Below are 18,810 nucleotides of genomic sequence, written 5' to 3'. Positions count from 1 at the left end.
TAAATTGGTTGGTCTAGCAGAGCCTGGCCTACAAAGCCTTGATCTTGAAATCGCTCCGGGGTAGTGTGATAGGGTGAGCACCCTGTGTGTGCCATTGCTTGCAGTTTGAAATTTCCCCGAATGAGCTAATCCAGTGTGCCAGTTGGTGCACTTGATTTGTGGTGTTTATTTTACTAGATTTCTCCTATAAGGATGCATCGGATAAGATGGAGCATCTTTTTTTTTTTGTGGTTGTTAAATACTTAGTGAAATGTAGGGGGGTGAAGCCCAGTTCTCAGACTAATTTTTTTTTTTAATTCTTTTTTTTTTTTTTTAAGTATGCACTCTCACTGGGCAGTGGTGGTGCATACTTTTTTTTTTTAAGATTTATTTATTATTATATGTAAGTACACTGTAGCTGTCTTCAGACACACCAGAAGAGGGCGTCAGATCTCATTACGGATGGTTGTGAGCCATCATGTGGTTGCTGGGATTTGAACTCAGGACCTTCAGAAGAGCAGTCAGTGCTCTTAACCGCTGAGCCATCTCTCCAGCCCCTCAGACTAATTTTCGAAGGCTTTTGCAGTGGGTGTGGATTCTTGGCAAGTGCGTTTAACTGTGAGTCTGTAAGTGCCAGCTCATTGAATGCTTAGCCTTTTAGTGTTAGCGTTTAGCACAAGGTCCAAGATTTGCAAAGCCAGCAATGGAAATGCTCTGAGTACACTGCATACTTGCACATCTTTATAGTTTTCTGTTTAGAACTTCCATATTACATTTATTTATTATGTTGGTGAATGTGTATATATGTGTATATGTGTGCATGTGTGTGTGTGTGTGTGTATATGTATTTGTGTGTTTGAGTGTGCATGTTGTGTGTGTATGTGTGTATGTATTTGTGTGTTTGAGTGTGCATGTTGTGTGTGTATGTGTGTATGTATTTGTGTGTTTGAGTGTGCACATGTATGTGTGTGTATGCATGTGTGTGGGAATTCAAACTTTGCTCCTCGTGGTTGTACAGCCACTCCTCAGCCAGGTTTACACAACCTTTTCCTACCTGCTAAGACACTGGTTAACTGTGGAGTCTGAGCACATTTATTTGTGATAAATATTACATTTTGTTCCCATTTATGAGGCTGGCTCCTAGAGGAACAACATTCACATTCTAACCAAGTGGTAGGTTTGTGTATGTGTGTATGTGGTGTGTGTGTGTGTGTGTGTGTGTGTGTGTGTGTGGTGTGTAACATGGAGAAGACACCCCACATAACTCTACACTGAGTTGACCTGGAGCCCAACGACGTTTCCGTTCTAGGGAGGTACTCAATGACAGGATTTGAAAACTGTTCACTGTATTTATCCCATTGACTTAAAAAAACAAATACAAAGTTATAGAATATTTGAAGATTATAGACAGGTAGGCAAAATGAACACTCGGACTCCATCACTGGATCTAAAATTTGTCAATCATGAGTGCTTGTATTTTGGAAGCTTTGTCCTGGTCTTGAAAGCATGTGTTGGTACATCATATATTTTTAAAACCATATGAAGTTCCTGCTGTACTGCTGGGAAGCAGATGGACCTAAGCTAACTATGGCGCCTACTCTGTGTGAATTAAATTACTTAAAAAAGTAAGACCATATTTTCTTTATTTTTTTCTTTGAATTTTATCATTGGTTTTTCCTTTTGAGATTCTCTCTCTCTTTTTCTCTCTCTCTCCCTCTCTGTCTCTCTGTCTCTCTCTAGATTTTCAAGACACAGTTTCTCTGTGTAGCCATGGCTATCCTGGAACTCACTCTATAGACCAGGCTGGCCTCAGACTCATAGAGATCCGCCTGTCTCTGCCTCCCAATTACTGGGATTAAAGGCGTGTGCCACTACCACCACCACCACCCTGCTCTCTTTGAGATTCTTGAAGGACATACTTTCAAAGGTCTCTGTTATTCCCTTGATTGACTTTGTTGAAATGTTTCAGTATAGGACTGTCTTAGGTGAGCCCACAGTAGAGCCTAGCCACATTTCTATCCATTCACCCAGGGCTCACTCAGCTCCTGGCATAGCTCATTCGCTGTGTGGCCTGGGACAAGCGAATCACTTCTTTCAGGCTTGGTGTCCTCATCTTTAAAATGGGGACAGAATCTCGTCTCCATTGTGAGGACTCGAGATGTTGTGCATGAAATCCATACGGTGCAAGGTGAGGCAGGGATGAAGGTGCAGCACCCATGAGTGTCGAGCTCCAGACACTCCCCTAAAAACCTGGTGTGAATCCTCTCTTACTCCAGTAGGGAAGGAAATCTTACTAGTGAAATTTGGGGCATAGTATGATGGGTCTTTTGGTTCTCCCAATCCCCCCGCAGTCTCCCTTCCATGGGCTTTCATTTTGAACCCAGGCTGGCCTCACGTCATCCTCACCATTCTCCTGCCTCAGACTCTCAAGGGCTGGGATTATAGGCATGTACTACCATACTTGGCCGTTCTAAGGCTTTTGAACAACGTTTCAAAAATAATTTTCTAGAGTTCTTTGGAGGTTAGGAAGAAGAGAAGCAGGGTTCGAAGGCTACCTGCCTCTTGCACCCACGGTCCTGACAGCCTGGCTTGTTTTCGATGACAGCTGGGAGATATTGAAAGCAGCAAGACGGCCAATGCAGGGTGAGGGTTGTTTGTCTTTTATGACTGAAAAATTTAAGCAATGCCCGTCTTATCTGATTAGCTTGTCTTGAATCGGGATTTCTTAAAATATGTATACATCAGAATCCAGGGGTTGTTTTAAAAAGCCAGCTTTCATCCTCTCTGAATCCAGATTCTTCATGTCCGAGTGGAGTGCAGGGGTGGGGGTGGGGTTGGGAAGAGAGATCTGTGTCTTGAAAGCATTGAGTCCGAGACTCACGTAGGTAGTCCCCGGGACCTAACGTTGACAAATACGAGTAGGTGGTTAGCGATGGTTAAATATTCCCAGGGCTTTAGAGTCTTGCCTTCCCGGGTTTCCTGCCACCCTGGGAGCTAGCGTTTCTGCCTCCTTAGGAGGGCATCTTGAGATTCTGCATCTAGGAGTGTAGTGTCTGTGGGTTGTGTCTAGTGGCTTGTTGGATGGATTCGGCAGGGGAGCGCACAGCTGTTTACACTCTGGTGAAAGGGGAGAGCTTGTCTCCATCACTGTATTGCAATTCAGACTGCAATACAGTTTTAAAACGCATTTTTTTTTTTAGTGGGTTGATAGACTAGTTACTAAGTAGTTTATAAAATAGTTTTAAAAACACATTTTTTGGGGTGTGTGTGTGTGTGTGAGTGGGTGGTTGGGTTGGGGAAATGGCTCTGTCATTGTTTGTAGGGCCTGAGTTTGATCCTCACAACCCATCAAACCTAGATGTGGTGGCATGCACTTATAATCCTGGTGATGAGGAGGAGGTGGCAGGGGGACGGTGAGCCTCACTGGCCAGCTAGCCTCATCCATGCGGTGAGTTCCAAGCCAGTGAGAGATCTCAAAAACTGAAGCCTATGGTGCCTGAGGGATGACAGTAGAGGGTGGGTGGCTGTCATGTGCACACACATAAACACCTGTGCTCTCTCCCACACATGTACAGACAGACAGACAGACAGACAGACAGACACACACACACACAAATACACACGCACACGCAGCACACCAACAAGCAAAACACTCTTCTTTTTCTTCCCCCACATGGGACATTTTATTTAAAAAATGAAACCAAAAGACCAAAAAGAGCAAACAGAGATTCACTCCTTGGAAGGGAGGTCCTTGGGGGCCAGGCTACCCTCTGCCAGCTGCTAAGCATCTTGCTGATGCACAAAGGGGTTAGGGATGGCGTCCATAGCATCCTGCAGGCGGATGAGCATCACTGAGGTGACGTGACACAGCACAAGCCCCAGCTGTCCCATGTTCTCTGTCAGCTTGTATTGGTCATTGGGATCTCCCATGGACTCAGTGGTTCCATCCAGCACCAGGTTGAGCAGTGGGTGAAACTTTTTCAGGATGCTGTTGGCTTCCCAGGTAACCTGGGACTCTACTCCGATGGACTTGTCATTGTACTTAGACAGGTCCAAAATGTTTTGTTCCTCCTCCTCCTCTTCCTCCTCCTCCTCCTCCTCCTCCTCCTCCTCCTCCTCCTCCTTCTTCATTTAAAGATTTATTTATTTTATGTATATGAGTACACTGTAGCTATACAGATGGTTATGAGCGAGCCATCATGTGGTTGCTGGGATTTGAACTCAGGATCTCTGCTTGCTCTGGTCCCACTCGCTCCAGCCCCACTCACTCTGGCCCAAAGATTTATTTATTATTATATGTAAGTACACTGTAGCCATCTTTAGACACACCAGAACAGGGTATCAGATCTCATTATGGATGGTTGTGAGCCATCATGTGGTTGCTGGGATTTGAACTTAGGACCTTCGGAAGAGCAGTCGGTGCTCTTAACCGCTGAGCCCAGCCCTCCCCCCTTTATTTTTTTTTTAAGGATTTATTTATTTTATGTATATGAGCACACTGTGTCTATCTTCAGACACATCAGAAGAGGGCATCAGATTCCATTACAGATGGCTGTGAGCCACCATGTGGGTGCTGGGATTTGAACTCAGGACCTCTGGAATAAAAGTTGGTGCTCTTCACCGCTGAGCCATCTTTTAAGCTCCTTGAGGAGAACTTTGAAAAGGGAACTATAATTACAAGCAATCTCGTCATCCTAAGAGCTGTCTCAGCCTCCTGGCTTGAATAGGGTTACAGATTGTTTGCATAGTTTTGGGGGTTGTTCTTAAAGTTGTGATTGCTACTTTTCGTCCATCCTTTTTTACCTAACCCATTAGATAATCCTGTGTTGTATTTCTGAGTGGGTGTTAGAAATATACTTTTTAAATTTGTATTTGTGATGCACTTGGTCAAAAACATATTTTGACTATAGGCAGAGTCGTAGCGATCATGATTATTACATCATTTTTTTTTGGTGGGGGGACTATATTGCGAGGCAAGTTTTGAAGTGTGTGGACTTTGAGGGAAGCCTTGGCAGGTTTTATTGAGTGCTCACCGTGTCTGAGACGTGGTTCCCAGGGTTCTAAGCCCTCAGGAACAACCCAGGAGACATGGATCCTGTCGGGACATACATTTCCATAAACAAACCAACCCTGTAAATTCTTTAGGTTGGAAGCTCTGGTTTCTTTTTGGAATTCTGAACAACTCTGGACCACAGTATCCTCCAGGGTTGTTCTAGAGTCCCGACTCTCTTGTGGGGGCGGAGAGACATCAAGACTGAGTTCAGCATGATGTGCCACCTTCCCCATGGGACGAGAGACCTTTGGAGTCCTGTGAAAATGCAGAGGGTCTTGGTAACGGACTCGAGAGTGGCGGAGGAGACTCTGAGTGGGAAAAGGCTCTGCCTTCTGCTGTCTTTGGTTAAATTGTTTTCCCCTCCTTTGTGAACTGGGGATAAGAATGCCTCTCTTCGGAGCTGTGGTGAAGATTACACAATAATGTTTATAAAGCTGACTCACAACTGGTGCTCTGTGGACGGTCTGTGTTTTTCATATTCATTTTCTCTTTGACTGTAGCATCTATCCCAGTGCTGTGAAATAGCTGAACCCTATATACAAAGTAACGGACACATGGTGGATCTGAATTAAAAATCTGTCCCGATTTGGGCTAATGGAGCTAATATTAGCCTTATGGAAGGGAACTTTACATCCAGGGCTTGCACTTGGCCCTTAAAAGATACTTGACAGCTGTGTTTTATAAGAAGTCGGAGCTGTTATCCACACACAGGGTGGTCTGTCAGTTTCAGCTGAGGGAGTGCAGAGGGGATTGTAGATGTGAGAATGGCCTTTTGAATGAGGACGCGCAAAATCAACTCAAGGAAGGGGAATGCTGGGTAATCCATACACATATCTCACCTGAGGAATTAAAATTGGCCGGGTTCATTAGAAATTATCTAATTAATTATTAAGTTCTGGTCCATCTCGTAGTTAGACTAGCACATATCCATGGTTACCTAGGATTTAAATTTTATTTTATTTTCGTTGCTCTGGCTGACTTTGGATCTCTGGTCTTCTTGCCTTGGTTTCTTAAGAGCTAGGATTACAGGCAGGCACCACCCTGGCTATCATAAACATCATTTAAAAACCTGTCAGATGACAAAATCCATCCACTCTGAAAAATGAGATGACTTTCATGTTAGCTAGCTGAGCCTTCTGCTGCTTTTAGTGCAGTGCCTGCCGGCCAGCTGTCAAGTCCAGATTCGTGGCTAACTCTTGCCATTGAAACTCTGTTCCAAACAAATTCTCAGGGGTTTGGTTGGGAAATTCCTTCAAGACACCTCAAAGCTCCTGTATTCTGAGCCTTTGCACAGTTCGAGCTGCAGATAGACCCACCCGTCCTTTGAATCTCTGTCTAGTTGGACAGTGGGTGGGTACCGTGGGCTCTCCATCAGTGAGCTCTGAGGGTGGTGTCTCGGAGGTAGGATTTTTGCCTCCCAGGAGGGTAGCTGGAGTGTCTTGGCGGTGGAGGATCCAGGGCTTCGAAGAGAGAAAACCACATGTCCTCTTTCCTGGCCTCTGGGCAGGCAGGTTGGCAGCACCCCGTATCCTGTGGGCTGGACAGGCTTTCTATAGTAATTGAGTAAACTGTCCTTGGCGCCTGTTCGTGTTGACATATTGTTACACGACAGCAGAGAGCAAGCACTCCCATGTAGCGGGTCTCATCATAGTTTCCCTCTCTCCAGCCAGGGACTCCCGTTCTCGGCTCTTCTGGGATAGGGGTTGTGCCTGATGGTTAATATTTCTGGCTTTAAGTGTCATGAGGACACCTGTATGCGCAGATCTTCGCCGCTTTCAGAATTGTTTCAATGAGATCTTGAGAATGGTTTAATGTTCTCCTCCGATGTCACAGAAGACCCTCTGTTCTCAGATGGCTTTTAAAAATCATGTTCTGAGATTTTTTTGTTGTTGTTGTTGTTCTCGTGGCTGCTGCTGTTGTTAAAAGTGCCATTTACAGCCAAGCCAATTCTAGTGCGATTCCTCTTATTAATTGGTTGATTAAAATGGCTTCATTTGAAAGTTAGGAAACTTGTTTGGCTTGAGCGGGTGCGCGCACAGTCATGGGAAGAAATGTCCGTTTTAATACGGGTTTCTAAAAATCTAGTTTTTTTGCTTAGTAAGTTTTAAGAGATCTATTTTTTGTTTTATGCCTACGGATGTTTTGCTCGCATGTATGCTGGGCCCACGGAAGGCAGAAGAGCGCTTGGGATCACCTTGAAATGGAGTTTTGGTAGTTGTCAGCTACTGTGTGGGTGCTAGGGAGCAACTCAGGTCCTCGAGAAGAGCAATCAGGGCTCTTAACCACAGAATAACCTGTCTGCCCTCTCCTGACGTGTGTGTGTGTGTGTGTGTGTGTAATATGTACATATTTGTATGTGCATATGTAGATATGCAGTATATGGAGGCCACAGAGGTTTATGCTGGGTATCTTCCTCGGTGACTTCGCTACCTTAGTTTTTGAGATGGGTTCTCTCCGTGAGCCTAGATCTCACTGAGAGCGGGCTGTTGAGCTCCAGAGGTCTGCCTTTCAGAAGCCTCTCCAAGTGTTGGTATATGTGTGGGTTCTGGGGATCTAATCTCAGGCCCTCTTGGGTGCTGCAGGTCGCCCGATTGAGCTACCACGCCCATCTCATCAGGGGATTCTTAAGATTAAGTTTGCTGAAACCGGAAAGCGAAACACAGAATTACTGCAGGTCGGTAGAGTCTGTACGATTTTTTTCCCGGGGTCTTACAATTTAGGAAAACATTGTCTGCAGTCTCACGGTGGCCAAAATAAAAAAAAAAAAGATTGCCACAATAAGATGGTTTACATCAGAGAGTGAGCACAGGGTTTGGATTATTTATGTAACCCATATTTGATCACACCAAAAATCTAGTACTTGGCAATCAAAATGGGATACTAATGGAGACGCATCTCATGAGAAGCCACTGGAGGGACACAGAGCAACTGCTCCGTGGTTATGAGGACTTGCTGCTCTTGCAGGAGACCCAGGCTCTGTTCTTGGAAGCCAGTCAGCAGAACCCACTTGGCAGCTCGCAACCATCTCTAACTCTAGTCCCAGGGGATCTGACACCCTCTTTTGGCCTTGATGGACAGTTTGCTTTATATGTAAGTGAATATCCAGAGCTTGAGAGTGGAAGGATAGGAAAAAGGGATTCTTCAGGGATGGTGACAGAAGAGAGCAAGGTGGCCACATATGTGCCGGCCCAAACTGTCCAAGATAAAGAATTGTACAATCCTTTTATATACTATATATTACTATATTTATATTACATCTTATATACATTACTATATAATAAGAGGGCCTGTCTGTCTTTGTACAGTACATAGCTCCTATGAGTGTATATAAAACTAACACCAGATGCTGAACTATATAATGTAGACTCTTACCCTATCAGGAAGGAAATAGGGTCACGACAGTAACAGATGTCAATACTTCACATTTGGTGGCCAGGTTGAACAAGGGAATGGTGCTCTTGAATGCAATCTATGGATTATAGCCGATGGACTTGCACAATCCTGTCAACACAACAGGGTTTTTTTCAAGTATGCAAGGAACGTTCTCCAGGGTTGAGCATGCTACTATATTCCAGGGGAACTAGTCTTAGCAGGGTCAAACAGATTATAGTCATAACACCTGTCCTTTCTGACTATAATTGAATGAAACTAGAGATCAGCAGTTGAGAAAGGCCACACATCTATGGAAGGGACCAAAACCCTCCAGAAGGGTCAGTGGTCCAGATGAGAGACCGGGAGGGGATTAGAAGGTATCTTTGGGAAAATTGAAGTGAAAATCAATATACCATGAATGTCTGTGATCCAGGAAGGGCAGCAAGAGGGAGGTTTAGGGCAGTGATGTCCAGACTGAGGGAGAATGTAGACCTCACCCAGATCAGTGGAATGATTGACAGACTAGGAGCAAGAAGAGGAAGAAGAAAAACAAACAAAAGCCAAACCCAAAAAATAACCAAACAACAATCACACACACACACACACACATACACATACAAAACAAAACAAAACGAAAACAAAACAACAAAAAAAACCCAAAAACCCACCCTGAATTGAAGCTGCTGAGAGAAACAAGGAAGACTAGAGCATAAACAAATGAAACAGAATAGAAAACTAAAGATCAAAGCAACATGTTTTTCTTTGAAAATAGTAAAATGAAAACTCCCAGTGAAAGGTCTAATGGTTCCCCCAGCTAAGTTTAGCAGCGATGTAAGACTCTCTCTCCCACCTCTTTTACCTAATGTCAAACCAAGAGGAAAAGAAAAGAAGAGAAGAGAAAAGAAAAGAAAAGACAAGACAAGACCGTTAGAGAAAGCAGGTCTGAGAAATGAGACATTACAACAGATGCCACAGATATCAAAAGGTCGTAATGGAGTATCTTGAACAGTCATGTGCCTTGAAGACTGTCGAAATCTATAATCCGCTGAGACAAAATTATGAAAAAAACCCACAGTATTTGAACTTACCTAATAAAGTGATTAAATTAGGATTAAAAAACCAATAAAAACATCCCACCAGAAAACCCCAAGATGGATTGGCTTCGCTTAGTTAAGCTTCCAGAAATTTTAATTGGCACTGACCTCAAACTTTTCCAAAAATCAACAAGGAGGAAAAGCTCCGAGGAACAGCGCTTCAGGAAAACCTTGGACCAGGGACACCGTCTCTGGTGTCTATCACTACAAAATCTGGGCAGACGGAATTCAACAATACATGTTGTTGGTCACAGGTTGTGACCTCTTGAGTGCCATTCTTGAAGTGCAGGAAGGAGGTAGCATATGAAAATCACTATAAGACTGTTTTTTTTTTTTAACACATCAAAAGACAACACACAGTCGTCTAAGTTGATATAGGAAAATGCATTTGACAAAACAGAGTTTTCTATCACAAGAAAATTATTCAAAAGATTAAGGAATGGAAGGGACAACCCACCTATAATAAAGGCCACATGTGAAATCTCTCAGCGCGTGAGAGAGGAGGGGGCAGGGAGAGCAAGAGTGTGAGGGAGAACAACCAGTCATACTCAGTGGTGGAAAAACCAAATGTTTTCCCACTAAGCTCAGCAGCAATGTGAGATTCTCTCTCCAACTACCTTTACCCAACGGAGGACCAACATCTTCAAAGCAACCGGACAAGAATAAGAAATGGATACGGGTATGGAAATGCCACCTTGAAGACCATCATAGGCTTCAAAACTGGGAAGCATCTAGACAGGGAAGGAGGACAATCGGTTTTTCTCCCCTGAGATAATGTTATATTTAGTGAACTTTAGTGAGCACAAACACGCGCGCACACACACACACACACACACACACACACACACACACACACACACACGGAGACACCCACACACAGATGTACACAGGCACATATACACGTACCTATACACACACGCTGAAGCAAGCATTAGGGCTATTTAATAGATTTAGTGTTTGAAGAATTTGTTTTTGGGTTTGTTTACATCTATGTGTTAGAAACACAAATACCCGCATGGACTTAGAGAGATAGATGGGTATCAGTTTTAGTGGTCCCCTGGGAATGCTGGGAAGTGAACTTGGGTCTTCTGCAAGAGCAGTCCAGGTGCTTCACTACTGAGCCTTCTCTGCAGCTCCTGGAGATGGAGTTTTAATGCTGCAAGATGAAGGCACATCTGAGATCTGTTGAGCTGTGCCCATTCTAAGGACCACTGTGTACGCAGCAAGCACCGCATAAAGTAGTTCAGAGAGTAACGTGTGTATGACACGGCTTCCCCCATTAAACAAAATAAACGGATTGATTTCTTTTCAGACGAAATAGATTTGCCTTAGCAAATTCTCTGTATACTTCCACGATCTTTGGGGGGGAAATTAATATTATTTTTTTAATTGGCATTACAGAGTACCAGGCTTCACACATGCCTACTTTGGTTGATACCCTCCTACCCATCTTGCTTGTACTGTTACAATGTGCATCCTGCATCTTCTTCCCTCTCTAAGCCCCTTTCTACTTTCCTGTGTTCTCTTAACCCATCCTTAAAGCTGCCTTTCCATATCTTCTGGGCCTGTTTCCAGTTTTCTGATCTCTATCCAAACTCACTCATGTATACACACACACACACACACACACACACCACACACACACACACGTGTCTATATCTATCTATCTGTCTGTCTGTCTGTCTATCTTATCTATCTGTCTGTCTATCTGAGTCCATATGGGTATTTGTGTTTCTGACCATGATTACTTCACCTAATATAATATTTTCTAATTCCATTCATTTTCCTGCAAATTCCACACTTTCGTTTTTTTCTTTACAGCTAAATAAGATCCCATTGTGTGCACACACCCCATTTTCATGATCTGCTCATATGTTGGATGGACATCTATGCCGATTCCATAAAAGCTGTTTAAAAAGTACAAGGTGCTTTGAAGAGTTCACCCATGACTAGCTGAAAAAGAAAGAGAAAAACTCTGTTTTGTAAGGATAAAAGCGCGGTTGCCAAGAAACCTGAGTTCGGAGTACTAGCTCCGGAGCCTTGTGGACAAGCCCACCTTCCTAAAGACAGCCAGCCCCCTGTGGTAACAGTGCCGAGGAGCCCACAGCAGGCAAGAGGATTCAGTTATTTTCAAGCTCTTCACATCCAAATGTGCAGAGTAGACATTTCTTTCAACGGTGAATGCATGAGACAGATTTGTGCGACTTGCCGTTTAGAGGGCCTGCCCGAGTTCCACAGTTTAACAATCGGAACAGAACTACTTTCTCAGATTTCCATATTTTTCAAGTAGACTATCATGGTTTGGCCCAACTACTGCACTCAGTTTCTGCTGGCTTGCACATTCCTCCTGGTTACACTGTGAGCTTTACCTCCACTGGAAAGTATGCTCCCTTTTCAGCGTTTATTTTAGGCTGCTTGGCTCAAAGCGGCTCTCTTTAGTCTTGAAGCATGGATGTATGGATGTATGGATGTATGGTCTTCGTGATGCGTCTAAGAAAGAAAGTAGAAATAAGCTTTTGAGCAGAGTGGGTAGAAAACATTAGGGATGTGACAAGCCTCAGGCATGGGGTGGGGACAGAACTCAACTAAATCCTCCAGAATTGAAGAGGATGGTTCTGGTCATATATGTATGCGTCCATATGCACTTCGACATGATGTAAATGACTGTGTGTGCACACATACAAGCCTGCTTACATTATAGATTTGGATTGTGCATCCAACATTCAGATCTAGCTCCTTGTGTCCCTAAATGTGACCCCACTGGGGGCAGAGTCTTGCAGAGGTAACCAAGTTAAAGTATTAGGGTGGGCCTGTGAGACATGGGAACTGTGGGTATTGAGATACGTACAGAGGGAAGGCAGTGTGTGAGACAGAAGGAGCCAACCGTCTGTAACCAACTGGTACATGGAATTTGTACTTCTCTCTTGTGGCCCTCAGATAGAACACCTGTTGATGCTTGGTTTGTATCTCTAGAATTGTTTCTGTACCTGGTTTGGGGGTCCTTACCTAATGGCAATTCTAGTGAACTGGAATAAATGAATATTGCTATTATACTATAAACGGGGGAGGAGGGGCTGGAGAGATGGCTTAGTGGTTAAGAGCACTGGCTGTTCTTCCAGAGGACCCAGGTTCAATTCCCAGCTAGCTAGCTGTTCTTCCAGAGGACCCAGGTTCAATTCCCAGCAACCACACGGCAGCTCACAACAGTCAGTATCTCCAGTTCCAGGGATCTGATTCCCACACATCAGTGCATATTAAAAAAAAAAAAAAGACGGTTACTTAACACAAACCAGGATATGTGTGCTGAGCAATATCAATTCATGCTTCCCTTTTTTATTTTATTTATTTATTTTGGTAATTGTTGCCTGCCTTCCTGTATAACTGATATATGAACTTAAGGCTTACAACTGTAATTGTTTCTTTCTTAGAAAAGTTATTCGGGAAGTTTGGGAGAATTATTTTGCTCATAGTAATCAAAATTGATAATTTTTTACTCTCTCTTCGTATCTCACTCTTTTTTATTTATCTATTTATTTTTTTTGGTTTTTCGAGACAGGGTTTCTCTGTGTAGCTCTGGCTGTCCTGGAACTCACTCTGTAGACCAGGCTGGCCTCGAACTCAGAAATCCACCTGCCTCTGCCTCCCAAATGCTGGGATTAAAGGCGTGCGCCATCACTGCCCAGCTCTCTTCCTATCTCTCTCTCTCTCTCTTTTTTTTCTAGTCACCACTGTATATCTTTTTATTATTTCATCAATATTTTCACTGGAAGACTTTGGATCCTCACTTTTGAAGCAGACCTAGTCAGAGTAAATGGAGAATCACTGCGTATGCTAATCAGAGACAACACAACACACTGCCTTCCTTTCCTGACGTCTGAGGGGCCAGAGCAGATTCCTCAAGCCTGCAAACGCCATATTGGATGTTCTCGGCACCTTCTTTGGGGAATATGTAGATGAAAAATGAGATAGTTAGGATTAGACGAACCCTTTCATATTTTTCCATGCTGTTTCTTCATAGTCATCAAGTTGACACAAAATCATTTTAAAGATTGCTTAGCACTTTGTATCTCTTAAGAAGTGAATGTATGCGGTTGGAGAGATGGCTCAGTGGGTGAGAGTTGAAATCTCTAGCACTCACATAAGAGGTGTGTGTGCCTATAGCCCAGCATTGTCATGGAGAGTGGAATGGAGATAGAAGAATATCTGGGCCTTGCTGGCCTCCTACCTGGCTGACAGACCAACTCTATAGTCAGTGAGAGATCCTGTCTTAAGGGAATTAAGTAGATGCTAAACAACCTCTTCTGGCATGCACGCGCGCACACACACACACACACACACACACACACACACACACACCACAATCCATGTTTAAAATTGCACCCGAGGATGAAGCAGTTATATGTAAAGTGGATTCTGGCCCCTTTGACCCTATTTTGCATAACAATCCGTAGACTTTGTGACTGAGGAGTTTCCCTGTTTGCACCAGCTGGAGCAGTGGCGGAGCCCACTGACGGATAGGAAAGGCAGAGTCAGAAAGAACCCACCACCCACTCACTCGGATCCAGCACCAAAATGAAGAGAGAGAGAGAGAGAGAGGGAGGGAGAGGGGGGGGGGAGTCTCAAAAGTCCACATGTTGAAGTTAAATTTTCTGAAGATTAGAAACAGATGCTGTGTTCAGATGATCAGTTATTCTGTTGAATTGTGTTCATTTTGCCCTCAGTGGGAAAGACGTGGAGTTCAGTGCCTGGTGAGGCTAGGTGTGGTGGTCTTCAGCCCCACCCCTCCGCCCTTCAGCCCATCTGGGATGTCTGCGAGGCCTGGCGGATGAAGAGCCCTGGATGACCAGACCCTGGGTTGGGGAAAACACATCAGTGGTGAATGGGAGGCTAGTTTGGTGGGACATAGATTTATTTATTTATTTATCATTTATTTATTTATTTAATAGGATTTTTTTGTAAAGATTTATTTATTATTATATCTAAGTACACTGTAACTGTCTTCAGACACACCAGAAGAGGGCGTCAGATCTCGTTACAGATGGTTGTGAGCCACCATGTGGTTGCTGGGAATTGAACTCAGGACCTCTGGTAGAGCAGTCAGTGTTCTTAACCACTGAGCCATCTCTCCAGCCCCCACTGGTTTTCAAGTGTTGTTTAGTGTGAGAATTTATAAAGTGTTTGGTGCAATGCAGAACCCAAACCATTCAGAAACGTTGTCTTTAGTATTTACTGACAGACTTCAGCAATGAATTCCAAAATTGAAGTTCATGTTTACAAAGTAGCCCGTTGAGTGATTGTTGTGTTTATGAATTAGGGACTTTGATGACACTATTTTTGAGGGACAGAATTCTTCTGTGCATCACCACGAACGGCCGTTGTGAATATGTATCTGCTTGCCTTACATCCATTTCCAATTATGAGACTTTGAATATCCAGGTTTTTTTAAATTATAAAATATTCCAGTTCCGGGCTGGTGAGATGGCTCAGCGGGTAAGAGCACTGACTGCTCTTCTAAAGGTCCTGAGTTCAAATCCCGGCAACCACATGGTGGCTCCCAACCACCTGTAATGAAATCTGACGCCCTTTTCTGGTGCATCTGAACACAGCTACAGTAGACTTATCTATAATAATAAATAAATCTTTAAAAAATATTCTAATTCCTCTGTTCAAAGTTTTTGTTTCTAGTATTTAAATCACAAGGAATAATACATAATAAAATATAAGTAGAAGGTGTAGTTCAATAGGTAATCTTTTATTCAAAAGAAGAAACTCCCACACACAGCCAAGACATGCTTCCTTCTTGCCCACCGCCTTACCTCTGTGATTACAGCTGCCTTGGTTTTGAGGTATTATTCTTTGGAGTTTTCGGGGTGGCCTTAACTGTGTGCAGGGAAACGGCCCCCTTAGTACTCTGCCTGAATATATTCTTCAGAAATAAGATGTCATATTACATAATTCGTTATGTCTGGCTTTGCTCGTCCTGCATTTGAGATTCATTGTGGGTAGCTGGTTTCTTAACAGATTTTTCACAGTACTTGCATTTGTTCTGATAAATCGGCCTATGGCTTTTCTTGACCAGCTCTGTCGGGTTCTGTCTGAACCCGTGTTTGTACTACCTCTGCCCTTGTTCCTTTGTGTTTGGGAGATGCCGACATTTAAACATGCCAGGGTTCATTGGTGGTCAGCCCTTTATGTCATATTTCTCTTTAGCTGTTGGGATGCACGTTCTTTCACACAGCTGTTGTGGAGGCTGATTTCTCTTGAGTCCCTGAGGGGGTCAAACGAGGTCTAAACCAAGGTCATGTTTAGCTTTAGTATTCACTAAAGCTACTACCTTCTAATCTCCCAGAGGCTTGAGTGTCTCGTGCCTTGCCCTGGCTCTTTCCAGAGAGGATTTTTCAGCCAGGTGTGGTGGTTCACACCTGGGAAATCCCAGAACTGGAGGGCTGAGGCAGGAGAATGGCTACAAGTTTGAAGTCCTGAGCCTGGGCTAATATAGAGAACTCTGGGTCAGCCTGGGCTGCTCAGTGAGGTGCTTTGTCAAAAACAGCAGACTCCAAAACACAGCAGGGATTTTTTTTTCCCATTTACTCAGTAAACTTGCCAGTCCTAAGGAGTGACGTCAGACCTCTTTCTCCATTAGAGCCACTCGGTGAGTTCAGTGGCCCTTCCTTCTTCAGGGATGACGTTTGGCTTCTCTTCAGGTCTGTTGGCTGTTTGGATAGTCACCTTGGGAATCACATTGTAGTTATTTATGTAACCTTGTTTTACACATCTGGCTGAGTCTGCTAACCTGGTGACTTGGGGTCTCATGTTACACTCCCCAGAATTCACATTTGTTCTTGTGGATAATACTTCTGATGGCTACCCTTACCCTCTCAACAATCTGCTCCCCTGTTGGTTGCTGGCTTAGCAACGCTCCACTTTCTTGATAATTTTCTATTGTTTCTGAGCGTGTGTGTGTGTGTGTGTGTGCATATATGTATGTGTGTGCATGCACGCATATGTGTGTGTGTATATGTGTGCATGTATGTTATTATGCCCAGGTTTTCCAATTAGTTATCCACAGTGAGAACATCCATATTGTTTGTTCTGCTATTAATTAAAAGTAGAGTTTTTAGGTTTGAAGAATAAAACTAGTCCCATTTTTCTACTGACTTTAAATGGAGAAAAACGCATCATCAGATATTAACCTTTAGTGAAAACGAGTTTTAAGGGAATTTGCTTAAAACTTATCTGTGGTTTTGTTACAAAACAGCCCTTGACTTTTTAGAAAATTTCTTGTGCAAAGAAAGTGCTTATATATTTCAGCTTCTGGTTTTTTTTGTTTGTTTGTTTGTTTGTTGTTTTCAATATAATTTCTTGCTGTTTTAGAAGAATTAGAGCTAGTGTCTTAAAGTTAGAATTGAGCTTTCAGGAGGCCTAATAGAGGACTAGGAACTGAATTGGTCTGTGCCTGTAATTAAGGTTGTAGGGACAAAAGCAGATTCTTGTACTGCGAAGTCTTAAATATCAAATATCCTCATTTTTAGCTGGTCTGGTGTCAGTTGTGTCCTGTTCACACAGATGTGGCCAGTGTTTACGAGACACCCCAAGGATGTGTTACAGTGTCAGACTGTAATGGAAATGTAGGTACCTTTGAATGTTATTCGTTATTACAGCTCATAAGTGAGATGTTTCTCCTGCTTGTTGTGGCACGTGACCTTTTCTTAATGCTTTAAAGGAGGCAGGTCGATCTCTGAGTTCCTGGCTAGTCTGAACTTATGTAGTCTGGTCCAGCCTGGAGTTCTGGGCTGGACCAAGCTTGTGTAGACAGGGAGACCTTTTCTCAAAACAAAACAAAACAACAAAACAAACAATAAGAAAACCATAGAAAAGCAAAACTGAAACAAAACCCCTACCTACTACCACCAAAACAAAGTTTAAAAAAAAAAAAAAGACAAAACAGAAAATCCCACAGAAATATCAAAATAGTATTTTGACTTTACTGTGTCCTTACGACACGCATCGCCCTGGCCATGAGCTGTTTGGGGGTGTTATCATGACTCTCTTATTAGATAGGAACACTTAGGATTGAGTATTTGTTTGGCTTCGTTGGATAATGTCCTTTGGGAATTACACAGTGTCCCAGATGCCTTCTTGAGCTAGACTCTTCTCTGATCTAGTTAGCACCATCCTCACCATGGTGCGAGGCCAGAGTTTCCGGAGCTCACTGCTGCCCAGAGCATTGTGGGTCTCCAGTGGACAGAATTAACAATTGTTCAAACCAGGGTGTAGGATTTAAATGCTTACCCGCAGTCTCCCGACGTTTATTACTGGCAACAAGTTCAGATTATGGAAGTGTTCGTTACGCAATGTCACACCACCAGTGTTTTTGCTGATGTCTTTAAGACCCATCTCTGGGATTCTGAGATTTGAACAGCCTCTTCATTATGGAAAAAGCCCAGGCCCAGACACTGGCCACAGTTTGTCCAGATGAAAGAAAGGCTCTCTTGCTATTGTAGTTTATCTGCTGATGCTCTTACCAATAGTTTTAGATGCTCAAAAAAAAAAAAAATCAATATTCCAGTTTTGCAACCTGGAGGATATGTATAGATTATTGAAAAGAAATAACAGGCTTAAAACATGTTGGCCTGGGCTGAAGAGATGGCTCAGCGGTTAAGGGCACTGACTGCTCTTCCAGAGGTCCTGAGTTCAAATCCTAGCAACCACATGGTGGCTCACGACCATCTGTAATGAGATCTGATGCCCTCTTCTGGTGTGTCTGAAGACAACTACAGTGTACTGACATAAAATAAATAAATAAATAAATAATCATTAAAAACAAAACAAAAAATGTTGGCCTTCTGCCCTGTGAATGTAGTGGCTTTGGCTTTATTTTTAATATTTATTTTAATATTTAAAGAGTGAGTTAAGGTTAGATTGGTGTTTGGAGGTGTAATGGAGGTTTCTTAGTTCCTCCATCGGTATGGACTTATACTTCACTGAAGTAGATTTAGAATTGATGAGAGTCCTCATATACCATACCAAGTACCCAATTCTCCCTTGCTACTCACAATTTACGTTATCCAATGAACCGTAGCAGCACATGACTGATCCAAAAAGCCGTGCGACAGCTGCCATTTCCTTCATTTCTTTTGTCTCCTTCCCTTCCCCTCAGTCTTCCTCTTTTCTTCCCCCCTCCTCCACCCTTTCCTTTCTTCATTCTAGAATTCTTCCCAGGAACAGCACCTTGTGCTGACACGTGACCCAGACATTCCTCCCCCCGCTCCCCTCCCTCCGCCCCCACCGAGCTGTGACTGTCTCTCACAC

The 18,810-nt window shown here is 43.4% G+C and overlaps 2 protein-coding genes across 4 annotated transcripts in view; one reads left to right on the top strand and one right to left on the bottom strand.

The window, feature by feature from the left end:
• Positions 1-18,810, top strand: part of Bicc1 (BicC family RNA binding protein 1) — a 228,400-nt gene that overhangs the window by 6,932 nt on the left and 202,658 nt on the right. The gene's annotated exons all lie outside the window — the stretch shown is intronic.
• LOC116075375 (U6 snRNA-associated Sm-like protein LSm7) overlaps positions 3,760-18,810 on the bottom strand; it is a 45,135-nt gene continuing 30,084 nt past the window's right edge. Inside the window, exon 3 of the mRNA XM_031348503.1 lies at positions 3,760-4,062. Coding sequence (XP_031204363.1) covers positions 3,760-4,062 — 303 coding nt within the window. The remainder of the gene's footprint in view (positions 4,063-18,810) is intronic.

This window comes from Mastomys coucha, unplaced genomic scaffold (assembly GCF_008632895.1).
Source record: "Mastomys coucha isolate ucsf_1 unplaced genomic scaffold, UCSF_Mcou_1 pScaffold3, whole genome shotgun sequence".
Classification (NCBI taxonomy): Eukaryota; Metazoa; Chordata; class Mammalia; order Rodentia; family Muridae; genus Mastomys; species Mastomys coucha.
This window is presented reverse-complemented; position numbering and strand designations above follow the sequence as displayed.